The sequence below is a fragment of the Leptonychotes weddellii genome, chromosome 3, assembly GCF_054177405.1.
Source record: "Leptonychotes weddellii isolate Sample4059 chromosome 3, ASM5417740v2, whole genome shotgun sequence".
In the NCBI taxonomy this organism is placed as follows: Eukaryota; Metazoa; Chordata; class Mammalia; order Carnivora; family Phocidae; genus Leptonychotes; species Leptonychotes weddellii.
Window position 1 is genome coordinate 4,822,405 of NC_138371.1, and position 25,235 is coordinate 4,847,639.

General features: G+C 54.5%; 1 protein-coding gene across 3 annotated transcripts in view; it reads right to left on the reverse strand.

Moving 5' to 3' along the window:
* Nucleotides 1–1,314: 1,314 nt before the first annotated feature.
* SH3BP4 (SH3 domain binding protein 4) overlaps nucleotides 1,315–25,235 on the reverse strand; it is a 76,914-nt gene continuing 52,993 nt past the window's right edge. For all 3 annotated transcript variants that reach the window (XM_081813343.1, XM_081813345.1, XM_081813344.1), the window contains 4 exons: nucleotides 19,474–19,719; nucleotides 12,757–15,113; nucleotides 4,166–4,354; nucleotides 1,315–3,423 (listed from right to left, as the gene is read on the reverse strand). In XM_081813343.1, the coding sequence (XP_081669469.1) occupies nucleotides 3,199–3,423; nucleotides 4,166–4,354; nucleotides 12,757–15,113; nucleotides 19,474–19,591 (2,889 nt within the window). In that variant the 5' untranslated portion in view covers nucleotides 19,592–19,719 and the 3' untranslated portion in view covers nucleotides 1,315–3,198. The remainder of the gene's footprint in view (nucleotides 3,424–4,165; nucleotides 4,355–12,756; nucleotides 15,114–19,473; nucleotides 19,720–25,235) is intronic.

Genomic DNA, 25,235 nt, shown 5'->3' on the forward strand with positions numbered 1-25,235 from the left:
TTTTACATAAAACTGAATTTTATTACAACATAAATCATGGACCAAACTGACAGTGTTTCCCTCATGCCCAGAAAAGAACTATTTTAGGGAAATTAATTGCTTTTGTTATATACTTGAGTTCCAACTACCATGTTCTCCCCTTCCAACGCTTCGAAACTAAGCTGGGTCTGATGCCCTCATCACTGGCCGAATAGGTTTTATATTGGTTGTAAACCCAGTACAAAGCCCGTTCTCGCCACTCCAATAGCCAAGCTATCCGCATTCAGGGATGCGTTTCTATCAGTCGTGGTCAATTCCCTCCCACAATACATTTGTGGCACCAGGCTCTGGGGACTCAGCGATGAGTTCAGACCCTCGATGACCTCAAGGAGCTCAGTGTGGCTGATGGAGAAAGGAGAGGTGTTCCAGCGTGGGGAAGCAGCTCAAAGGCAGCGAGGTATGAGTGTGGGGGATGCCCCAGGAGCTCTGCCGCTGATGGTGTGTGCGATGTGCAGCCAAGGGCGAGTGTGAGCCCGGAGCAGACCGTACAGTGGGGAGAGTGGCTAGGTGGTCTGGGGAGGCGGGGAGGGGAAAGGGGCCAGGTGGCTGAGGTGGGGGCTAGGGTGTTGAGAGGAGTAAGGAGAGCAGAGGGAGAGAAGGCAAAGGTTGTTCTGTCGTGGCAGTAGGAATGGTTGGGAGACTACAAGGTGCTGGGATCTGGTGACCACTGTAGGGAAGGTCCCAGGACCAAGCCTGGGCTTGGCTGCTGTACCAGGTGACACAGGGGGTGGGGGCTTGATGTGGCACCTGCCCCATGTGACATGACCGCATGCCAGTCAAGTGAGGACCAAGGCGGGAATTTATTATGGACAAAACTGTCGTCTTCTTGGTAAATTGTTTTTTTTTTTTCTTTTTTTGCAGCCAAATCCTTTTCCTGAATATTTGGTCCTCAAAAAACACCTGCAAACACCATAATTTTATATGCAAATGACTATTATTTTGAATATGAGAATTAACATCGATAAAGAACTGGAGATTTTTTTTCCTTTTTTTAAAATTTTTTTATTTTAAGTAGACTCCATGCCCAGGGTGGAGCCCAACATTGAGCCTGAACTCACAACTGTGAGATTAAGACCTGAGCTAAAATCAAGAGTTAGATGCCTAACCAACTGAGTCACCCAGGCGCCCTGAGAACTGGAGATTTTAACCGAGCTTCTTGGACCGGACTACAGAACATTCAGTAAAAAAATAAAAGTTATCTGCTAAACCAGTGGTCACACTGTCATCTAGCGGTGGCTCTTGGGGGAGGGAGCCATTATTCACAGATGCTTTCACTAGGTTTTATTGTTTTATTTAAAGTTTGGTTGGGTACAGAAAAACAGACACACACACTTAATAGGTTAAAATATCCAAATAAAATTTACTGCAACTTTTGTAGAATTTAATTTGTGCTACAAGACATGTTGCATAGGAAACTATTTAAAGCCCCTGAGGAAAAATATCCACGGTTTAAGGTGCAAGTGGTTTTGCTTTTTCTTTGGGGAGAAGGCGAGAGATGATCTCTGGAAAGAATGAAGGTGGAAATGAGAAGCGGAATTTAAGGTTATTTCATGGGATGAGTGGGGAATTGTGTGTCCTGCTTCTTGCAGCATAAAAAACATAGTGTTTTTCTGTGTGTGTGTGTTTTTTTTTTTCTAGCCAGTTGGTCTTCAGGATCTGAATCAATAGATACATAAGAATGTTTCAGCCCAATAGGGATCAACCACTGATTACACTAGGTAATTAACATAACATGTTTCAAGACAGCAGATTTAGAGAACGCGTTCCAGGTATCCCACGGTCCAGGAATCCCCACATCACTTCATACGAGCAAGCTGCGTGTCCCGGCACATTCCCGGGGATCAACTCTCTTGATTTGCCAGACAATTCTCCCGCCCTGCCCCTTCCTCCCTCCTGAGCTGCCACCTCCGCAGTGTGATCCTGGAGCCCAGCACGCGGGCCCACACACAGCCACGCCGATCTACAATGGTTAGGTCCTCAACGCAACGCTCTGCCAAGTCCCTGACTTGAGGTGGGAAACATTTTCATTTTTGGAAAACGTTCATCCTGCTTGCATAATCTTTCTATCGTACACAAAAAAGATGGTGTCCCCTATGCGATTTCCTAGGCCCTGGGGGCCTAGCAGGAAGGGAGAGGGGTTGATTTCATGTGGAATGAAGCGGGAGTTACCAGCCACAGCGGGCACCTCTGTGCACACGGTAGCACAGGGCACCCCTCCCCGCCCCCGGGGAGAAACAGGACAGTGGTGGCTGGAGGCTGCAGGAACCACCGCATGGCAAATGGCACTGTTCTCTGGAATGACCGGCTGCACACAGGTGGGGGCCGTGAAGAACGCCAGCTCCCAGCTGCCTTTTCATCTCGAGGGCACCTGCTTGCTCACGTAGGAGTTGACTTTGCCCACTAAAGCTCGAAGACGGTCCACATGTGCTGTCGCTGATCACTCACTGTAACACGAGGCAAAGGTACAGAAGAGAATGAAGTCGAGAGGGGACAGCAGGGGCTAGGATGCTCTCAGAAAGGATGGGCAAGAGCTGGACTCACCTACCGAAAAACCACATTCCTATTTGATTTATCCTTTTCACAAGCAGAGAGCAAAAGAGGTCCAACACTTGAACAAGCGTCTCTCCGCGCGCTAAGTGTTGAAATGCAAAGTGTGGCTGGGAATCGCAAATGCCCCCAGTGACCTTTAAATACATATATACATCTGTAACATAATTTAAAAAGGTCTCTTAGAACATAAAAACCTCAAAGCATCCTCCCCTATTAAGGTGTGGTTTTTTTGTGTGTGTGTGTGTGTTTTTAACCTTTACGGTCCATTAAAAAAAATGAGATACCACCTTTTTCATATGCCTGCCCCCCCATACTTTAAAAAAAGTGATTTTAAATTTACATTTATACCTAACAAATAGAAAGCTATTTGATTGGCAACGACCTGCGGTAGAAATCCCCTTCAGGCCTCCCCCAACCCCCCCGTGATGGAGGAGGGTGGTGGAGCATTGTGTGTGCTTGGTCCTCGGGTGTGGGTCCGGCCCTCGAAGGACCCCGGATGTGTGTGAGCAGCGGCCCTTCCTCCCTCCCCGGTTCCACGTGGCGGCGCGGGCACCCGGGACCGATGGAGGGCGTATGGCCCAGAGCAGTGGCAGCTGCCAGGGTACCCGCTCAAATCACAAAGTCGTCGTGGTCCATGGGACTGAAGGCGGCAGCTCTCAGAATGTCCAGGGAGTTCACCAGGATCAGGGTCCCCGTGAGGTGTTTCCAGCGCTTGGTGATGGGGTTTTTCATCTTGTCCAGGCCTATGTGTAGTTCCTGGATGACATCCCGGTAGCTGTCCCCGATCTGGTGGCTCCAGGTTAATAAAAAGTCATAGGCGGGTTTCCACATGGCCTGCATGGTGGAGTCGCCCAAAATAAAAGGGGGGGTAGAGAAGATTAGAGACAGTAAGAGATTTGATCCTATTATTCGAGCCTATTAACTGCAGTCCCTTTGCTCATTATTTATGCTTCTCAGTGGAGAGCGAGACAAACCCGGAGAAACCGGTGGAATGGACTCTGTCCAGAGCCAGCACATTTCTGAGGGAAGAAGGTGTTTTGTGCAAGAGCAGGTAGCAGAGGGTGCCTGAGCAAACAGGAAGGACTGCTCTCCTTACAATCCCTACACCCCTGCAGCACTTTCTAGGTGGGCCATTTCTTTAGAAATTCGTTGCATTAATAAAGGACACCCTTATTCTGGGATTTCCTCCTTCCTAGGTCTCCCAGGCCCGAACCAGCTTTCCGGAAGCTTAAAGCAACCTCCGCCAACCAGTGAGACTACAAAGAACCTCTGAGCAGGAACCCAGCCGGCTCTGGCCGAAGTTCCACGACATACCAGGTATTTAGCCAACACAGACCTGGCCAGAGGCCGAGCAGAAGTGGCCACAAAGGGCTCCGTTCATGCGCTGCTCCGTCTGATGGAAGGTCACTGAAGTTTGGGACGTGCAGCCAACAGTCCCGGGAAGGGGGAGACTCGCCCCACTCAGGGAGAGCCTACTGTGTGCTGGGCGCACGCTTTCTCACATCAACTCACTCATCCCCATCCACACGCTGTCAAGTAGACAGCACTGTGATGGAATCTCAGAGCCCAGGCTCACCTCGCTGTCCACGACCCCATTCCTGTCCCGGTGCGGAGACTCGTACGCGTCCATCTGCTGCTTGGACACCTTGGCGAGCTTCTCGGCCAGCTCCCTCCAGCGCTGCGCCACCTCGACCGCCGTGGTCAGGAGCACGAAGTCCTGGATGAGCCTAACCACCAGGCCCTGGCAGTCCATTTTCAGTAAGGCCTGAGGAGGAAGGAGCAGAGCACGAGGCAGTCAGAGGACAGGTCTGGTTTCACGTTGGAGTTTCATGCGGAGGCAACGCGCTCTTTACCCAGAAAGTTCTAAGGCCTAGAGAGTGCCCCCTGAACTCCAGCACGGCCGACACCACAGGATGGAGGGAAAGCAATGAGTTTTGCAGGGCGCACTGGGTTTGCCGGTGTTCTCTCCCCAAAGTCATGTCCACCTGGAAACTCTGAATGACTATATTCGGAAATAGGGTCTTTGCAGATGTTACTAGTTAAAACCAGGTCATCGTGGACTAGGGCAGCCCCTCGTCCAATGACTGGCTGTCTTTATAAGGACAGAGACAGAGACAGAGGGAAGAAACCCATGTCAGGACGGAGGCAGAGACAGGGTGAGGCAGCCACAAGGCAAGGAGTGCCAAGGACTGTCGGCGCAACCGGGAGCCAGAGGCAAGGACCAGACCGTCCCTTGGAGCTATAGGAGCAAGCTGCCTGCCAACACCTCCCGCAATGGCAGAGAACACGCCTCTGTTGTTCTGGGCCACCCCGTCCGTGGAGCGTCGTCTCAGCAGCCCTGGATGCTGACCCACGGGGTGAGGGCGGATGCTGCCTGCTGGCCCTGTTCGCGCTCCCTTGGAGCTGCTGGACATAGTGATGCTTCGCTGAGATGGACCGGGCGTCCGGGGCTCAGGGGCCCGGACCAGGAGCTGGGCTGAGGTAAGGTGCTGCGGGCATCGGCCGGGCGCAGAGCTCCACGGGCAGAAGGACTCAGATGGGGGCTGAGGCGCACACTGACATCTGGGCTCTCAGGTTTTGGGGACAAGGTGAGGACCCCGTGCGGAGGATAAGGAGAATGGAGAGGCCCAAGGCTGAACCCCAAGAGCCCATCAGAACACTTCCTGGAGTCAATGATTGCTCGCTTGCCAAAGCTGAAAAAACTTTCTAGTGTGTCTTCAGGACAGGAGTCCCCAACTGTGGAGAGACTCAGGAGGGAAAGGAATGCCCACCACCCTGGGAAGGAAGGAGGCAAGGGGACCGAGCCCGGCCCAAATGCCCACCTGGCCCCGAGCCAGCAGGTGGCCACCTTGGGACTTGCTTCCCTCCTAGGAAAGGGGCCGGATCACGCAGGCTTCCAACGTAAAGCTCAACAACAGTCCAATGTATTCTGTGAGACCCCGGGCTGGGGTCTTAAAGGAACAAAATCAAACCAGCTAGCACAAACCAGCAGGCCCCCGGGTCTGCCCACCGTGAAATGCAAAAGGCTTGCCACCCAACTTTCATGATAGCTGCTGGGTGCACGTGGGCCTGGCACCGTCCACGAAGGCTCTGTCGCCCAGCAGTCTCAGACTGCACCCCAACAGTGGGACAAGTGGGCCTCAGAGGCACCCTGGAGTCGGTTTCCCAGGCCCTCGGACAGGTGAGCCTAAGACCAGAGAGGCTAGAAGCAGAAAAAGTCACCTGGTGTTCTTTCTGTCCTTCTAAGCTCTATCCGAGCACCTGTTGTTGTCACTCCAAGACTCCAAGAGCACGTGCTAAAAAAACCCACCCCACCAGCCCCTTCCTGACTGAGCCAAACACGCAGCTCCTTGTGAGAACTCTGTCCACTATTCCGTGAAGATGGTGAGTGGCCTTGGCTGCATGCAGTTATGGTCTGCTGGGTCCCTTACTGAGACTGAGTAGCCTCATCTATAGTCCATGTTTATACTGGGGAAGCTTAACAAGATGGAGGAATTGTGGCTTTTTGGCAATTTGCTGAATGCATTAGCTGGACGCCCCAGCAGGTCAATTTCTGCAATTTGCAACAGGGGTGATGGGTCAATCTGGTTCTGTCCCGGGTCCGAGGATTGGCAGCTAGCTGGAACGACGGTTAGCTGGAAGGGAGCCTGAGGATCCCGCGGTCCTGTTCTGGTTTGTTTTGTTGTGTTTTGGAATAAGCTACTACGATTGAGCACTTACTGTGAGCCGGGCATGGGCTCATCCACTCCTCAGAACCCCCGCGAGGAAGGTGCCGAGCTCACCCCAGTTTGCAGATTAAGCCGAGAGAGTGATGGAGAAGCCCCCACACCTGCAGGCGGCCTGTCCAGGATCCCTCGAGATGACAGAGGTGCAGGCAAGCCTTTGCAAAAGTTCTGCAGGCACTCACTCCTCGACATCAGGGATGGAACCAAACAAAACAACCGATCTGGATTACGCAACATTTCAACTCTATGTATTTCAGAAAAGGGTCTGTTTTCACTTGAATTTTGATGCATTCAAGTGAAATTGTTTAAAAAAAAATCAATGTTTAGTAGATCCGTCTTTCAGAAGATATAAATACACCTACATCCCCATGTATGGCAGGGGGACATGTGAGCCATTGGTTGAATTCTGGATTTAAATTTTTGTGGTGTGGTGGGGCTGAAGCCCCGAATGCGCTGCGGCTGGTGGAGTCCCCTGCTCCTCAGGGTGGACGGTCAGTCCCTCTGTGTCCCTGCTCAGCTTTTGCCCACGGCTTCCCAGCGCACACAGAGAGAACGTTCCAGAGGCGGCCTCCTTTTCTAGGCAGCAGAACGCGCCAGAATCATGCTTCTGATTGGGGTCACCCCTGGCAGGAGCGATGACAGCGGCTCTGTCCCCAGGGGCACTGGGCGAGGACCGGGGCTCCATCGCGAGGAGCACGGTGAACACCGGGACGGGGGCTCCTTCATTTACTAACTTCAGCTCTGCTCACACTTGGATCAGCCAGTATGGGTTTTAACGGTCACAGAGCGGCCACACCACCCAAGGGGCATTTAGGCATTTTTTTAAGGGCACATTTTGGGTGCCACCGGGTCCTAGCAGTAGACAGCTTCCTGTAGGAGGTTCCGGCTCCCTTCCCTGTAGCTTCCTCTTTAATTTTCGCACACACACTAACACCCACAGGTAATCCCAGAAAATCCCATTCGAAACGAGGCTGACTCTAGCAGCAGTCCCATGGAGGGAATGGGAATTTGAGCCAGGTGACCAAACCTGTTCGACACAGGGCTAGACAGGGAAGAGGTTTCGGCTCTGTAGCAAGCCCTGAATCGGCCGGTGTGGGGTGAAAGCAGCACTGATGGCCTATGAAGCGACGGGCACGGGCTCAGTCTGGTGTGACTTCGCTGACAAAAGCAGGCAGCCCCGAAGCCAGTCCACCAAGCCCTGTTTTCAGAGATATTCTTTTTTTTTTTTTTTTTTAAGATTTTATTTATTTATTCATGAGAGACAGAGAGAGAGAGAGAGAGAGAGAGAAGCAGAGGGAGAAGCAGGCTCCCAGGGAGCCCGATGCGGGACTCGATCCCAGGACCCTGGGATCATGACCTGAGCCGAAGGCAGACGCTTAACCGTCTGAGCCACCCAGGCGCCCAGGAGATATTCTTATAAGAGAAAAGACAATGCGGTATCATTTGGGGTTTGCTGTACATTAATCCCACCCATGCTTCTACTCCCAAGATGTGCAAACATCAGAAGGGCCATCCTCCCCCGTATGAACTGCGGGTAGCAGAGCCTCCTGCTTTGGGGCCGCCCGGCAGGAACCCCAGGAGCTGTCCAAACGTGCAGTGGTTAGCTAACTGCCCCCACTCTGGGGGGGATAAGGAGGCTTTTCTCCCGACTCTCAGAGAGTCACTCCACATGGTCCTCTCCAACCCCCGCCCCTCCCCTGGAACCTCCCAGTTCGCCCCTCATTTCCATCAGCTTGGGGTTTATTCCACTCCTGCAAACAGCTGCCCTTCCCTTGATTTGTATCCTACAGTAACTTTCTCTTTCTCAGAGAACCTTCTCCAAAGAGCCTGCCCCGGACTCAAATGACCCCTGGTTGCCACGCTCTGAGCGCCAGCCTCGGCCCCTTCGGGGAGGCCCGCCCACGCCCCTGATGGTTCCCTCCCCGCCCCAGCTGACCCCCCGTCCCTCCCCACCATGAGGAGGGACCCTGCGTCTCGTGCCTGAGGGAATCCCGGCTATCAGGAATAACCTCTCATCGGGAAAGCACGTCGCTGAACCAAGATACCTCCTGCTGTTAGACAAACGGGTCCCTCGGGGTTCCGTCCGCCACCTTCCAAGCACATACTCCCGGGGGGCGGCCACCCAGATCTACTCCCGTCTCCAGCTTGAGCCAAGCCCTCTCCTTCAGTGTTGTCATAGTTCCCGGTACAAATCACACGAGCTCGTGTTTGCCACCAAGTGCACCGGAAGACGCAGGAAAGAACTATGCCGCGCCAAGAGCGAAGAGCAGGCTCTGGTTTCTCCCCTTCGTGAAGAAAACAAGAGGCCCAACGGGGGACCCACGGTTGGCAAAAGGGAGGAGGGGTCTCCCGGGAGTCTGTCACCACAGTAACAGCACCTGCACTCGCTTCCTGTCCCTCCCAGCTGTGCACTCCCCAGTGACAAAACCATTTTCCATTCAGGACCCAACAAAACCTGGGATGAGCCAGGACAGCTGTGCAAACGCAAGCCCCTGAAGCTGTGAAGGTCCACACCACCGTGCACGCGGCAAGAGAACAGAGCCTGTCACCCATGACGCGGTGAGAGTGGCCGCAGGCCCCGGGGCCAGCCAGCCACCTGACGCCGACCTGCCAGGGGAGCGGGGAGAGAGCACGCGGCAGCCACAAACGAAAGGCCTGGCTGCAGAAGGTGCCCTTTCGCGTGGCTGCCAAGTGTGAGAATCAGATGGAGGCTAAGTGGCCAAGGGGATCTCTGCAAACCTGGAAGGGTGTTTCCCCCCGGCAGTCCTCAGATTTGGCCGCACCGCTGACCTCTGATAAAATGCAGTTGCCTGTTCGTTTCCTTCACACGAGTCTATCTAGCAATGAGTATCTAGAAAGTTAGGTCCTCCACCCCCAGCCGTCCTCCTGATGTTCCACAGGAATGACATTCAGAGTAGGGTACCCCACTGACGGCAGCTTCTGAGGGGCTCAGGGACTGTGGGGCATGGCAAGGGTCAGGGACACACCTGGATCCAGCATGGCTCCCCTTCGCTTCCCCTAAAACTCTGTACCTCTCTGTGCCTACAGATCAAAGCACAGGTGTTATCTGGGCCAGGTGGCCCCACATGTACCAACTTCTTGGATCACCGCGGCCTCTGGTCTGCCCCCATCTCGGCTCTTCCAAACCCTGGCCCTTGCCCACGCTGAGGCTCCCCCCTGACAGCCCCCCACCCCCATCAAATGGGCGCCTGCACTTCCTCCCCGCATCAGTACCAGCCCCCACCCCCAGGCCTGCTCGCCTTTCCCCGGTCTACCCGGGGGCCCTTCTCATCGGGGTTCACGGCCAGTATGTCCTGCACTCATGTTCACTCTGTGCCTTGCTCAAGTCAGGGGCCCACGTTCTCGGGGAGCCCAGCAGCTGGCATCGCCCCCGAGCACACGGTAGGCAGCCCAGAAACGGCGAGTGAACTTCGAGTACGAACACTCGCTCTGGCTGCCCGCAGCCGCTCTTCCCTGCTCTGCGTCAGAAGCTCCAGTCCCATACCTTCCACTCAGTAATCCTTGAGTGCCCATTCCGACATCTCCCTGGCCTGCCCGCAAGTCCTACCGGCAGAGGAGGTCCCCGGGGGCTCCGTCCACCCTGGCTACTCGCCTCGGTCAGTGCCGGCCACGCCCACTCCCTGTAGCAGCCCCGCATCGCCCCTCCCCTCCCCGCCGCGTTCGATCTGGCCTAGGGGGCGTGGTCGGCGGGGTGGCCGTCCTCTGCCAGGGATAGTCGCGGCTTCCACCGCAGGGCTAGGTGAGCCGGGGGCAGGAGGGGCATTCTCTGACGGTGGTCGCACACAGTCTGGGTGGGAAAGGGCAGGTAGGGGCACGCCGGGAAGCCCGCGTGCTTGTTCAAGACGCCCCTCGAAGCAACGATGGAAGGAGGGGACGGAAACGGAGACCCAGAGCAGAAGCACGGTCTGACCGCAGGACACGGCATGCTTGCTTTCATTCCTCGGACGTCAGAGTGTTTCCGCTCCTTTCTCTCACGACGTTTAAATCCGATGAGGACAAGAGCAGGAAACACAAATGCCAGGCACCAAGGCCACCTGGAATTGGGGAAAGCATCATGCAGACAGTGATCTGGGCCGATGAAGGGCAGTGACCCCGGGCACCAGGCCGTGGGAAAGGTCTGAGGGCACGACCTGCGGACTGGCACCGAGGGACAGGAAGAGCCTCCCTCCCGAGTCCACGGGGCAGAGTTCCGGGCTGAGGGAGCAGCGCGGGCCAGGCCTGACCCCACTCCGATGGGACGACTGAACGACTCTGTTCTCCCTTCCCATCTCCCTGCAAACCCACCATCCTAAAACTTTACCCCTTCAAGTGCGTTCACTGTTTCCAGACCAGGGAGTCCCATCTGATCAGAAAACTGTCATCACCACGCGAGGGGCCGAGACAGCTGCAGGGCGGGCGGACCCACCGAGGCTGCGGGAAGCCACCGCTCAGAGATTTGAGCATGGGGAGAAATGAAACCCAGCTTCCAGCGACCCCTGAAACACGTGGGGACAAATCAGCCTGTGGTTTCTAGAGATTTGGCCAACATTCTAATCTGCCCGCTCTCAGGATGGTGATGGATTTAGTCCAGGAACCGAGCAAGGGAAACACTGCAAACCTCCGAGCAAACCTGCCTGGGGATGGGACTCCCATCCCTCACGATAGGAACCCAGGGACGGCCCCCAAAACATGTGCTGTCAGAGAAGCCCCCCACGTGGAAGAGAAAGAGCCACCATTTAAGTCTGAAAAGACCTGAAAGGAAGTGAGGCAACAGGGGTAAGCAAACGGCCTCCTTAGTCATCACTCTTCCACAGTGAGGAAGGGCCACTCCCACTGTCCCATTTCTCTCCTCTACCCACTGGAGGTGAGGGTTTCTTAGGCTGTAATGAAGGAACCATCAATATTGTTTATGTTCCATGAAAGCACCCGATTTTATAATCCACAGCGAATCCCAGCTTGAGGCCCTGGAGAGGGCCCTGCGCCCCTGCCCACTGCGCCGGGTCCATCCGAGGGGACACTAGGTCTTGCGGGCTTGCCACAGCTCAGGGGGTGCATCCACAGCCGCAGGGCCGGCGAGAGGAGGACCATCCTGCAGGGAGGGGGCGGGGATGCTCCCCTGCTGCCTCCGCCCCTCCCCAGCCATGATGATCCAGCTTCCTCCCCACTGATGCTGCCATCACCAGGCCCCCCCCCCCCCCTTGTTGCCAAGATCGCCCCTCTACTCGCCACTTCCGGTTCCCACCTCCTTCTCCTGGGCAACGTCGGGCCTCATTCTGCTGCATGCACCTGGCATTCTGTATTTCCAGGAGCCACTGGCAGGCTGCAATGCCTTCTCCCCGCAGTGGACTGCATCCCTTCTGGCTCCCGGCTCCCAGGGCAGCCGAGAGCCGCGTGTGCCACGGACGGACCTCAGATGCACGCCCACGTCAACCCGTGCACGCGCAGGTCGCACATACCCGGCTCATCCGGTCCTAGAGGCGCTCTCCCCGCATGGCGGGTGCCGGGTAGAAGAGGGAAGAGTACAAGTGGCAGAAATTCCGGGGGTGCCGAGGCTCACCTCTTACAAAAGTCAGGAGGCAAAAAGGCTGTGTGGAGCCTGGTGGAGCAAGGAAGGAACGCCTATGACCAAATCACAAGGGTGTCTGTAGGAAAAAGCCCAGGGATGTGTCCCTATCGGGAAGATGGGGAAGGGAACAGAGGTGGCTTCTGCCATAGACAGAACATCCACCAGAGGCAAGGCGGGACGCCAAGAGAAGAACATTATCAAGCTTCTCCAAGTCAGCTACTCCAAGACAGGCCACCGGAAGCACACGAACAGTTGGGAGAGGGTGGCAGAGCCCAGGCCGTGGGAGGCCATTTGGGGTCCAGAGAATGCTTTCCCCGTTGGCTAGCGGCCCGGGCGTATCCTATCCCCTTTCCGCCTCTCAGGATCGCCAATTCCCAGTCGTGCTGGAGAAACAGAGGCTGTCCTCAACCCCTACTCACACACACAAAAGGGAGGCAGAAGAAGAAACATGGAGGCCTCGAGGAGAGGAAAACTCGTATCAAGGTAAAGCTAGACTTTGGGGCGGCAGTTCTGAAAAACGTCAGAGTCCTAGATCCTGGTGGGAATCTGATGAAACATGGATCCTCTCCCAAGAGATCAAAACAGGGGCGACTGGAATGCAAGTCTTGCTGTGCCCCCCACCCCCACCGGGCACTCGGGGATCCATCGGAGACCTCCGAGGAGCTCGCGAATCCAGCAGTAAGCCACCTGGACGGTGCTCTCCATGGTGGATCTTGAGCTGTTTGGGGCTCCCGAAAGGCCCCGCACAAACACACCACCCTGTGCATCTCGGGAAGCAAAGATGTGCCCAGACGCCGGTCCGGTGATTCACCAGACACACGCGCAGGGAGAGGCGGTGAGACTGGACTCGGCCCCGGGCCCCTGCTGAGCACTTACCATCATGAGCTCTTTCTGGAAGGATTTTCGGTCTTTGTTCTCCGTGTTGTTACAATCCTCCTTCAGCTTCTCCAGAACAGAGGCCACCCGCTCGGGCTCGCTGTCCAGCTCTGCCCGGCAGAAAAAGGTGAGCGGCAGATTCCCGTAGCCCAGGGCGTCGGCGAAGGAGCGCCAGCTGCCGATGTTCTCCATGAGCAGGGTCCTGACGGAGGCGTAGATGTAGGTGAGGAACTTACACGGCCGCAGGATCTGCTCGAGCAGCACCGATGTGCTCAGCTCGGGCCCCGAGAGGAGGCTCGGCCTGGCCTTGCCCACCACCAGCACGTTCTTGGCGTGCACGAGGCCGACCTTGCCCTGGTGGTAGCCGATGTACCACTCCTTGGTCCACAGCTGCCCCTTGAGCCGGATCTTCTCCTCGCTGAGCAGAGCGATGGTGTCGCCCTTCTTGTACTCCAGCAGGTAGTGGTTTTTGCTCTGCCGCACCACGGTCTTGAGCAATTTGCCGAACTTGAGGCTGGCCACCGGGCGGTCCTGAAAAGTCGGGTACTTGGTGGTGGCAGCAAACGGGGACAAAATGATCTTCCCGACCTCGTTCTTCTTGAGGAACCGTCTTTGCCCGGACGGCTTGATGGTACTTTTAGGGGGCGGCTGGGGAGTCTGGACACAGAACTGGGTCAGGATGGCCTCCTGGTCGCCTCTCACCTGAACCCGCAGGGTGAAGTCGGACAGCTCGCTGGGGTTCTGGCAGGTGATGGGGAAGATGAGGCGGCTCACCTTGCCCAGCTTCATCTGGAACCCCCTCACCACTTTGGCCTGCTCACTGCCTCTGACCTCGTAGTTGGTCATGTTGGAAAACATGCAGACGTGGAGGTCCTGGGGCCTGGACAGGACGAACTGGTGCTTACCCCAGAGCTGCAGGGCCACTGGGGCGGGGCTGGGGGCCTGGCGGGTGACCTCGCTGACCAGTAGTGTCTTTGGGGCACAATCGTGCCCAAAAATGGTCACCACGGTCTTGAAGGACGGGTGAATGTGTTTGGGGCCGTAGAGCCCCACAGTGATCTTTTTATTGATGAAGTCCCACACCGTGGAAGGGTAGAGAATGTTCGGGCCGTGGGCAACGATGGCCAGGTACATACAGGGCTCCAGGTTGTCCAGCTGTACCTGGACCGTGTCCCCATAGCTGTAGGTGAGGGGGATGGGGACATAGGGCCCTTCCTTCAAGTCGCTCCTCAGGCACTGGAGGCCCACTGTGCTTTTGCTAAAGATGTCATTTTTCACCTCGGCTGACACTTTCATCTCCAAGATGATGTAGGTTTTCACCTCCAAGGTGCTCAGCTTCACCTCCAGCACTGGGCTGACGCTGCTGACCCGGTCACTGTTGAGCTCCAACGGGGGGTCCAGCAGGGCTTTCATGGAGATCTGCTGCGTCTCGCCAGGGGCCACGTGGCCTTCGGGCACGTGGATGCTGATGTTGGTGTCGGGCAGCTGCACGGCGCCCCCGGAACTGTCCAGCTTGCACGCGATGCTCGTCTCCACCGCCTGCGTCTGGCCCCAGCCGGGGCTCTGGCCCAGCAAGTCCAGATCGTGGCAAGAGCGGGCCAGCTTCCGGTGGCTCAGCCAGGCGGCGCGGAAGTCCTCCCGGCTCTGGAACTGCTCCGGGGCCGGGGATTTCAAGCCCGTGAAGAACCCCGATGAGTCGGGAGCGTCCGACTTGGCCTGGAGGACCGACAGCTCCGACAGGCTGTAGGAGCGCTTGCTCCTGAAGAACGGGTTGTCCCGCTTGCCCGGCACCTCCGCCTGGAGGCGGCTCGCGGCCGGCAGCTCGTCGAAGATGTTGCTGGTGCTGTTCATGGTGGCGGAGCTGGACTCCGTGAACGAAGACGCGCCTGTGTCAAAAAGGAGCAGATCCACGGTGCTTTTGGGAGTCAGCTCGTCCACGCCGGGTGTCACCGGCACGTTCCCGTTCAGAAATGGGTTTGTCTGGGCCCCGTTCCAGAAAGGGTTATTGCTGTAGGTTTTGCTGCATCCCTTGTCATCCGTCCACCCCCCGAGCAGGTCTAACTCCTTGGCCACCTCCTCTGGGCTGTCTGGGAGATTGTCGATCACCCCGCTGTCGCTCAGAGTGGAGTTCCGGTAGTTTAAGGGCTGCACGTAGGAGGAGGGGATGTAGCCCATCTCCGTGGTGTTGTGTGCGTACCACCACTCCCCGCCGGACGTGTCCAGGACGTAGAGGTGGTCCCCCTTGGAGAACTTCAGGGTGGTGAAGTTGGTGGGGCAGTAGTCCTTGATTGCGATCACTTCCTTTGCATTTCCAAAAGGTGTGGGATTGTCTACTAGCAAGGCACTGGGAGAAGGCACTGCACAAAACACAAAGAGACAGGAGGTGAGGGCGAGGCCCACGGGCGTGCAGAGCACTGAGCAGAGCGAGGGAGGAGGGCGCTCTGCGCGAGGTGCACAGGGCGCCAGGCAACTGGCAGAAACCAGCCGAAGCAAACTCTGGCTTCGCTCAGCAGGGCCAGCACGGCAGTCCTCTAACTCAGCACAGCGGGATCACTAAGATGCCGTCTCATTTTTAAATGTTTTTCATTTTTAAAGAATTCTTTTTAAAGCATTTATTTTTAGGTCACCTCTACACCTAACGTGGGGCTCTAACCCCCAAACTCGAGATTGAGAGTCGCAAGGTCCACCGACTGAGCCAGCCAGGCGCCCCAAATACCGTCTCATTTTGACTGGCCCTCTCTTTACTGTACCTACCTTCCCAGAGCTGCCGCCAGGTAGAGGGACAAGCTGAGTGTGACTGACTCAGCCACAGTGACGTTCTGAGCAGAGTGACCCACCGCCTGTAGCCGGGCACGGGCAATGAAGAGCTTCCAAAGCAGCTCTCAGTGTTTCTGAGCTGGTGCCCCGCTCTGCCCTCAACACAGAACACACGAACGGGGTGGGGGAAGGTTCCCTTGACAAGCTGAACCCAGTCTTCACCAAAATATGCCTTTTGAGGCTAGCCTCTTCCAGCCTCCTTTAAATGATCACTCAGGATGACAACTTGGAAACCGCCTCCCCCGCGTACCTTGAAAAGCAACGGTTTTACGTTTGGTGTCATTCACGTTATTTCTGAGCCAACGTTCAAGTCTGAAAAACCCCAAAGCTTTAAACAGCGACTCGAGCTAATTTATGGTTCGTGGCGTTCAGCTATGTTACCCATGTAGACAGCAGTCGGAGAGGTCAAAGTCAGTCATCTCAACCAGGGGTGTGTGTTTTGAAAAGTAACGGATAATTAAATACCTAAGTGTTTTTTCTCCCTCTCATACACGACAAAGTATATCCAGAGGATGAAGAAAGTTCCTTCGGAGAGTAATAAGCCCCCACCCCAACTGTGCCTTGTTTCACAGAATTTGTAAATATTCTGAGGTCCTGTAACTAACAACTGTAAGAAAGGACTGTGTTTTTAGTGGGACTACCCCCGCTTTGTCTCTAATACGTGATTAAGTCAATACGCATTCTGTTCTATCAAACTGGCCCTCCAAAAATACCATCTGCCAGTTTCTTTTTCCGTTGAAACGAAATAATGCAAATTGAATTATAGTTCCTTAGCATAGTCTTGGGAAATAAAGCAGGAAGTTTCTCTTTATTTCCATGAACCAGGCTAGAGGGATATGCTTGGTGGAAAGCTCACCTGGGCCGTGAAGGCTGTCACCTCCTATCTTCCGTGTGGGGTATTGGGGGGTGGAATCTGGCCCTGGGTTCACTGGGCCTGGGCTGTGATCCAGGCCTTTAGAAGCCGTGTGGCCTCAGGAGTCTGAGAGTCTTTCCTCAGTGGGCTCTGCTGAAGATAAGGTTCTGATCGTGTCCTTAGCATAATGATGCTGAGCCCCAGGTAAGGACTCACAGAGGGTTATGTTAAAGTGGACATCTCCACCCCCCTCCTCATTTTATTTTCTCCATGGCACTTATCATTAACCGATATTCATATGTCTGTTTTGCTCACAGTGGTAATCCTGGAAGACAGCCTGTCACATAGCAGGTGTTCAACAAATATTCTTAGAATGAATGTTCGTTCACTACAGAGAGGCCATATCCATGTTATGGGGTCAAGGTGTTCTCCCTGGCTGTGCCCCAAAGAGGAATCATTTACAGTGAAGGGAGGGGAGTGAATAAAACAGCCAAGAAAAAGAGAATGCTTTTGAGGGAGAGGTGGGGTGGGGGGAGGGAGATGGGTCAGGCTGGGGTCAGGGGACAACAAGATCTTTCTCGCTTTGTTTTCCAGGCACTGTCTCCAGTAATATAAACCACTTTTTGTTTCTTTGACACATCTAATGATAATGTCACATAAAAATTAAAACCAAATGAAAATCAGAGAGCTTGCCAGCTATTAAAATCTTGTTAGAATCCCTCAGAAGTTATATCCCTATTATGTTCCCCAGAACAATTCCCTTAGAGTGATATTTTTAAAATTAAAAACCCAAAGCTATTAAGCAGGCTTTGTATATAGCCCACGAAAATGTATCCATGCAAATTACCACTTTAGTTTCACCAGGCTGAAGAATAAAAATGGTTTCACTTAAAATTCCAAGCACTCTCCTTAGCAGAGAAGCAGTTAACTCATTTCACTCAAGGATCAGGCTCATCCAATGGGAAATGGCACTCCTCCCTGCAGGGCCACCCCGTGGAAGAGGACTCTGGTGTGAGCTCCCTCCAGACGGGTCCCTCCATCAGTCACCTGTCACTGGGCACCCGGGGACACCAGGTGGGGCATCCATCCACTCAAATGCAGGAGGATCCTTATCAAATCCCATCTTAATGAATTCTGAGGAGTGCTGCCCAGATTTACAGCTATCCTGGATTTTAATACAAAGAAAATCCCTGCGTGTCAGGAAGTTGAGTGCACTGAGTAATACAATTTTTACCCCTTTGCCTCAGTTCTGCTGCAGGTGGAACGCTAATGAGGAGGTGGAGGACTTCGCAGTGGATGTTTTGGCTGGAATAAATCCCCACCTTGAAGCCTTTTGACCATCGGGTCGCGCATGCAGCTGCCTGGCTGGAGAGCTGCCTTGGCGAGTGGGTCCGGGGGCTCCGTGGGCATCGCGCCCTTGGCTAATCAGCCGCAGCTCGTGTCCCGGGTGATCTCATTTGTCTTTTTCCCACAACTGTGGGAAACTGTGGTGTTCTGTTAGTACCCTAACACCTCTCAGATCGTCATCATTACTTAAAAAGACCCCAGCCCGAATCCCACAAATGATGCTCCCATTTTCCAGCTTTAACCATAATTAGCTGGGCTATAAAGTAAGAAAACGATGCCCATTACTGGACTGTGAAAAATGAAGGGTCCCATTATTTATGGCAATACCTGGTAACTCTGCTGCTCTTATTAATAAAATCTCATGACCTCCTTTGCCAAGTCCGTTCGTGTGAAGAACATTTAACGCAATGCTCAGGGCTCCAAGCATAAAACACCAACAGGAAAAGGAAGAAGTTAGGATACAGTGACAGGAGAAGAGATTCGGAAGAGACAAACGGGGTGCATATCGTTTTTAGGACATCGGGGAAGAGGGCCACGATGTTACCTGGGAGACAGCAGTTTGGTTCAAGGACTATTTATTTAGCACTGACGTTGTGTCAGGGGCTCAAGATACAAAGGTCAAGAGCAGCTCCCACCGCTCAGCTTGTACTCTGGATGGCCCAGCAGTTAACTTCAACACATTGCAGTAAACGCCACAGGGAAGCTGCCGGATGCTGCTGCTTCAATCACGACGCACCAGCAAGCACCTACTAAGGTCAGAGGGGACTTCTAGGAAGAAAATGACCCACCAGTACCCATCACCCATCTCACTGACCTAGCTGTATGTGGCTGTTACAGAAAACCAGAGGCTCAGGGTGATTCACTCCAGGGCCACCTCTAAAGCAGGGGTCGGCAAACAACGGCCCCTTTGCTGTTTTTGTAAATAAAGTTTTATTGGAACACAGCCGTGTCCACTGCTTACTGTCTTCTCTGACTGCTCTCGAGCTGCACCAGCACAGAGGAAGAGCTGTAATGGAACCCTTAGGGCCTGCAAGAATTACAATATTTCCTGGGTGACCCTTTATAGGAGAAGCTTGCTGACCCCACTCTCAGACCACCTTTTCCTCTCTAGCGGTTCTCAATATTTCATTGGCTGACCATACTCTCTCCTTCCCCCTAGTATCCTGAGCACCCAGCTCCCTACCTTAATGTCACCAAAACTCTCAAAAAGAGAAAACACAAACACATTCTGTATGAAGTTGCATTACCAAGGGGAACATTCAAAACCTCCCAACACACCAAAAAACCAAAACAAGACAAGTGGTTATTGTTCTAGGGCTGGATTTATCGTCAATGAAGTTTAGAGAGCTGAAGTTTAACTGTCTGGGAACTTGGCAGCCTTGAAGGTGGAGAAGCCCTTCGGTCTCAGAGCACTTGCAAATCCCGATCTGCCGCGCCATCCACCCCCTCTAGCCACAGTTCTGTCCCCGTGAGCTCACTTTTTTTTTTAAGATTTTATTTATTTATTTGACACAGAGAGAAAGAGAGCGCGAGAGAGTGCGTGCGCACAAGCAGGGGGAGCAGCAGAAGGAGAGGGAGAAGCAGGCTCCCCACTGAGCAGGAAGCCCAGTACAGGGCTCAATCCCAGGACCCTGGGATCATGACCTGAGCCAAAGGCAGACGCTTAAAGACTGAGCCACCCAGGTGCCCCGCGAGCTCACCTTTGACATCATTAAAGCTCGCTTCTGAAAACCCTTCGCTCAGGTCAATCAGGGTCCCCTCGGACTTGCACCGAGGGAGGCCACTGGAGTTGGCAGCTCGGATCCGTTGAGCTGCCATCTTGGACTCTCTTCCTGGGAGGATGGCTAAGGTTTCATCTCTCTTCCTCCAGGTATCCCAGTGCTTGCTGAAGCTCTTCTCAGGCAACCATGCTGCACGATGGGGTCAACTTGGCAATGTGCTTCTTCCTGAAAGCGGGGGAAGAAAACACGAGAATTTCCCATGAGCAAGTGAAACATGGGTTGAACAGTAATTTTATAGGAAGTGGGACTGCTCTTTCTTCCAGAGGCTGTTCCAATAAAGACACTTATCCTGGCCCAGGAGAGCAGAGTAGGGCTCGCTCCCTGGAGTCTCTGTGCACCTCATGCTCATCCCATCGGTTCTGTTGGTGCACAGAGCCAGGCTGCTTTTCCTGGCCTGCTGTCTGCACCCCTTCTCCCTGGGGCACCATGGGGTTTGGGAAACTTGTACCAGCACCTGGCCAGCCTGCTCATCACAGTGAAAAAGGAGGACAAACAGGATCCGTACAGTTTCAGGGTTCAGGAAAGAAGAACTAAATCTGTCTGCTGGTCCCATTACAGGTACAGCCCCAGCTGCGGCCCCCACATCTGGAAGAGGGGCGCTCAGCACTGAGCCTCTTGCGGCCCAGCCTCGGCGGGGTCAGAGGGGACTGCTCCCTGCCCACACTCCCCTGAAATCCTCCCTGGAGCCCTAACAAACAACAAGCCTAAGGAAAATAAACACGCTGCCCTTTCTGCCTCTAGGTCATCCCTGGGTACCATGCGCAGGTGCAGCCGCGGAGAAAGGTTCTGTGGACGGAGTACACGAATCATTGCTCCAAGGCCTGTTTCTTTCTGGAAGGGGCAGAGAGGGGGGCTCTGGAGATGGTGACATGACTGGCTGTGGGCAGACCCTCACCGGCCCGCGGGCAGGAGCGAATTCCCCATGCCCTTCAAGGGAAACGGGCAGAGAGCAACCTGAGGGCAGGCAAACTTCACGCCATTGTAACATGGCTCACGTAACCCGGTCTCGGGTTGTTCCTTGAGACGGCTGGAAAGGTGGCCTCTGGCCCAGGTGTGTCACCTTCGCTCATCAGAGGGACCTGGAGGGCCCAACACCGCCTTCTGCACTGGGGGGTGACTTAGTCGGTCCACGGCCGCCCTTCCCCCACGCTCCGCATGCAGCAGCCGAGGCTGAGTGCCACCGTGCAGAGGGCACACCCAGCCTTGCCTCCAAATGCCACCATTCGTGGGGATGTCTGGTGTTCAACGTTTAACTCCACGACGCCTCAGTTTCTGTACTTGTCACATGCACCGTCCTGATTGATTGGTGTGAAGAATAAATATGATAATCCGTGTAAGGTGCGCGCAACAAGGAGCAGAGGCTCAATGTCGAGCCCCGCGGCTTGACCATGACAGCCAGGGCCTCAGCAGTCCCCGTCCTGGCTCAGGATGATCGCTGACAGTGGCCAGCGGGATTTCTTTCCTTCTCTCCCACAGAACACCACATTCCTCACTGGAACGATCCCGGAGGGAAGGTGGCACGGAGCTGGACGCAGAGACCGGTTCCCGGGCCAGAGACGGCGGGCACCGGAATGCAAGCGAAGCCCACCTCTGGGCAGCCCAGCTCCAAAAAGGAATCGTGACATTAAGCTACATCACTGAGATGAGAGAAAGTGAAAATCCTTTGGATCTGAAAGACGAGTCTCATTGGCTGGAAACGGGACTCGTATATGGGGAGTGGGGCTTGGGGAGGACAGGCAGCGGGGAGGGGAGCTATAGGATGGTTTTGAGCCCATAACCTGTTGGCAGAGTGGACTTTCAAATTTAATGATGATTCCTACCCAAGATTCTCAGTCTGACTGTGCCTCCTGGGGAAGGAGCAGACATTCAGACACAGCCAAAGAAACTGGGGGTCGGATGGAGGGTAAAGCCAGTTAGCTGTGAAATCTGTGAGGGGCCCCCACCAAGTGCAGAGCTGCTCCGAGGACTGGGTGAGCACGAGGGCAAGTGCTCTGGACCATACTCGCACCAAAGGATGCTCTTCCTGCGGCACCCACCCCACGTCCCTGCACCCACATGTGCTCCTCGTTCTGGCATTCCTATTCAGGACACACGGACCCCAGTACCCCTGGTGTGCTTTAGGAAAGGGGGTCCAGGCGTTTCCCAGGGGAGTCCATTCTGCCTGAGCTTCAAGACAGACCCAGAACTAGAAAGGGGCTGCGCACCTGCCATCCCACCTCCTTTTCAATGCGTATTAGCGGATTTTCCGCTAACAGCCAGAAGAAATTATTTCACAGACGGTTTAAAGGAAAAGCCGAAATGGGCACCGTCATGAGACATTACTGCGAAGCGGTGCCCTCGCTCCCACGCTGGTGCGGCCCCGAGGACCCCGAGGCTGGCTGGGGGAGCCTGACTAGCTACCTGGTGGAGGCCCGGTGAGGGGGGTGCAGGTGCACACGGCGATGGGCAGGGGGCCCCTGCATGAGCCCCACCTCCCTTGAAGTCCTGTAGGGCAAGTTGGTCGGATGGGGCTGATTTTATCCCGGGCGGGGACAGCGGGAGCCAGCAGCTCACCTGAGGCACCTACAGAACAGGACACAGCTTCCCAACGAGCACCTGGAAGAATCTGGAGGTTGGCAGATAAAACTAGAGATAAACATGCTAAGAGCGATCGGATTCTTGCATTCCCTATCACGACCGAGAAGGTAGCTTGGGGGTGAATCAGGGCCTTAGCGGCGGGCAGAGGCAAAAGCATCACCGGATGCCACTGGAATTTTTGGAGACTGATCACTGTTTTTGTTTAGTGTGGATGGGGACATAGTTTTTACACTGAGCCAGTGGAGAGCCAAAAAGCATGTTAGCAGTTACATAAAGAGATCTGCAGTCCTTGTAAAAACACAGAGACCCACACAGAGGGTGCCATTCAAGGAGCAGATAAGCTACTAAGTGTACCGTTCTGACAACCTCACTTCATGAGCCAGAATGATGCCAAGGCACCGAAGTGATTACGAGACAGCCACCGAGCCTCAATGCACTATTCACGCTGCCCCTTCCACGGGCCGGGGGGGGCATTTGTCCCATGGAGCTCAGTGCCCTGTGTGAAGCCCAGAATGGCCACTTTCCTTCAGGGGCAGTGGGAGACGGTCCTCGGACAAGGCCTGACCCTCACCCCTGCCCCTCGGGGATGTTATTGTACAGCAAAGCGGGCAGCAAGCCCCCGCCGGGCAAGCCTGGCAGACTCTCTCCCCCTAGAATCTGGAACCTTCTCTGACCAGATAACCATCGGGGTGAGGGTTCACAGAGCAGCTCTGCACCGCCAGGAACCTGCCCAGGAGGCAGCGGCCGGCAAAATGCTCCGTGCTCTACCCCCTTGCTAACCACTTCTTTCCAAACCCAGAGTGCACCGGGCCTTGGCTGCCGGCAGCCGTGGGATCACTGATTCCGCCCGCCGTCCGTGCCAGAGTGGGCCCTTGGCTCACAAAGCTGTCCTTCGAGGTCAGGTCACTGCCCAGCTCAAAACTCTGCAGTGTTGCTCACTGCTTTTATTTTTTTTTATTTATTTTTTTAATTTGTTCAATTAGGCACAGGATTGTTATTTTTTTTTTTTAAGATTTTATTTATTTGTTTGACAGAGAGAGACACAGCGAGAGAGGGAACACAAGCAGGGCGAGTGGGAGAGGGAGAAGCAGGCCTCCCGCGGAGCAGGGAGCCCGATGTGGGGCTCGATCCCAGGACCCCGGGATCATGACCTGAGCTGAAGGCAGACGCTTAACGACTGAGCCACCCAGGCGCCCCTGCTCGCTGCTTTTAAATCAGCAAAAGTTCGACTTCCCTGCCCTGGCATTCAGAGCCCTCCACGACTTGGTCTCCACCTGCCCTTCCAGGCTTGTCACTCACCTCCACACCCAGGTGAGTTGGTGACCACACGCGGGCCCGCTGCCTCTCAGACGTGCCTGGCGCTCTTCAGCGCCTGCTCCCCAAACACACGCCCCTCACCTGCGCCTCCAGGAAAACGGTCCTCTCTCTCCACCCTTTCCGCTCCACCCTCCTGCCCACGGGCCTGCACGCTTCTCTGGTGACTCATGCGTTGGCCTCAGATCTGCAGTCAACGTCCCCGAGCTCCAAGTTCAAGTCGCTGGGGCTCAAGGAGCAGGGCCCTTGAATTAGTCCCTGCTATATCAGAAAAGTCATGTTGGGGGGAAATGACACAATGCTTGGATTTGCTTTATAATGAGTGCGTGAAGGTGCGAGACTCTATTTTATGGTACATAATACGACTGCTACCTATTACTATATTTACCATACATTATAGTGTCTACTCAATGTATTTCCTACTATTTCCCTATTTTATTAGTTTTATTTACTTTATTTTTGCTATTTTCCTATTTACGTACATGTTTTAAAATGCCTGCAATCAAACCAAAAAGCCCTAGGAAAGTAGTACTAAGGGAACATTTATCACCTGCCTTCCCAGACACGGGTCAGGAATGATGTGCATGCATCTCCCTCTGACTAGGAAAAGCTCCAGGGTCAAATGCCTGAGCAGCTGGGCCCCCTCACAGCACAAGGAGACACGGCCGGCTTCTTGCTCAGTTGACACATGACCCCGGGACCCAGACCCAGCTCACTGAGGGTCCTCTTAGGACTGAGGGGTGTCCATCCTGAACCTCCCAGCTCCAAACTCAGCTCGGGGGCTGCCCCAAGCCCCCTCCAGGCTTCACCAACTCAGTCATGGCTAAATGGCACATTCATGCAGCCAAAAGCCAGGTCTCCCCCACCAGAAGCCCCCCTCCCTCCGAGGAGGGCGGCGTGCATGCCGATATGCACACACCCCTCTGCCACACACACACCCCAGTCAGAACATGACCTCTGCCGGACCTCAGCACCTCCACAATTACAGTAATCAGCTCCTTTCCACCAAGTCCACTGTGTCCAACTCTGCTCTCCGGGAGCCTGCCCCTCAGTTAGCAGTCAGAATGTTTTTAAAAGTCAGGACTCTATTCACAACATTTTGAAAGCTTCTTAGCGTGCTTACAGGGCCCTCAAGGTCCTCGCCAGCTCTGTGGACCCCTCTCCTGAAGTGCTTCCTCAGGGCCTTTGCACTTGCTATCCCCTCACCTGGGAGGCCCATGCCTAGATATTCACCAGACTTGATCCCTCAATTCATTCAGGTCCTGCTCAAATGTCACCTAATCAGCAGGGACAGGCGTCTGCTGCAGCAACATCCCTAACTCCACCCTTTTTCCCTACTTTTCTTATCAACACGACGTATCAAGTGCTTTCCTGTGTCCGGCCCGATGAATGCAAGCTCCAGGAGGCCACAGGACTCGATCTGCTTCCGTCCTCACTCTGCTGTAAGAGACCTGCACTGACCACGAATGAATGAATTCTATTTTAATAGACGGAGCGCCTGGGTGGCGCAGTCAGTTAAGCGTCCAACTCTTGATTTCAGCTCGGGTCTCGATCTCAGGGTCGTGGGATCGAGCCCCGCATCGGGGTCTGCGCTCAGCGTGGAGTCTGCTTGAGGTTCTCTCCCTCTGCCTCTCCCCCTGCTCTTGCTCTCTCTAAATAAATAAATAAAATATTAAAAAAAAATAAAGACAAAGGCTTCAGAGATATTTTCACAGTATCCCTGGGATAACCTCTCTTTTTTTTTTTTAATTTTTTTTATTCTTATGTTAATCCCCATACCTTACATCATC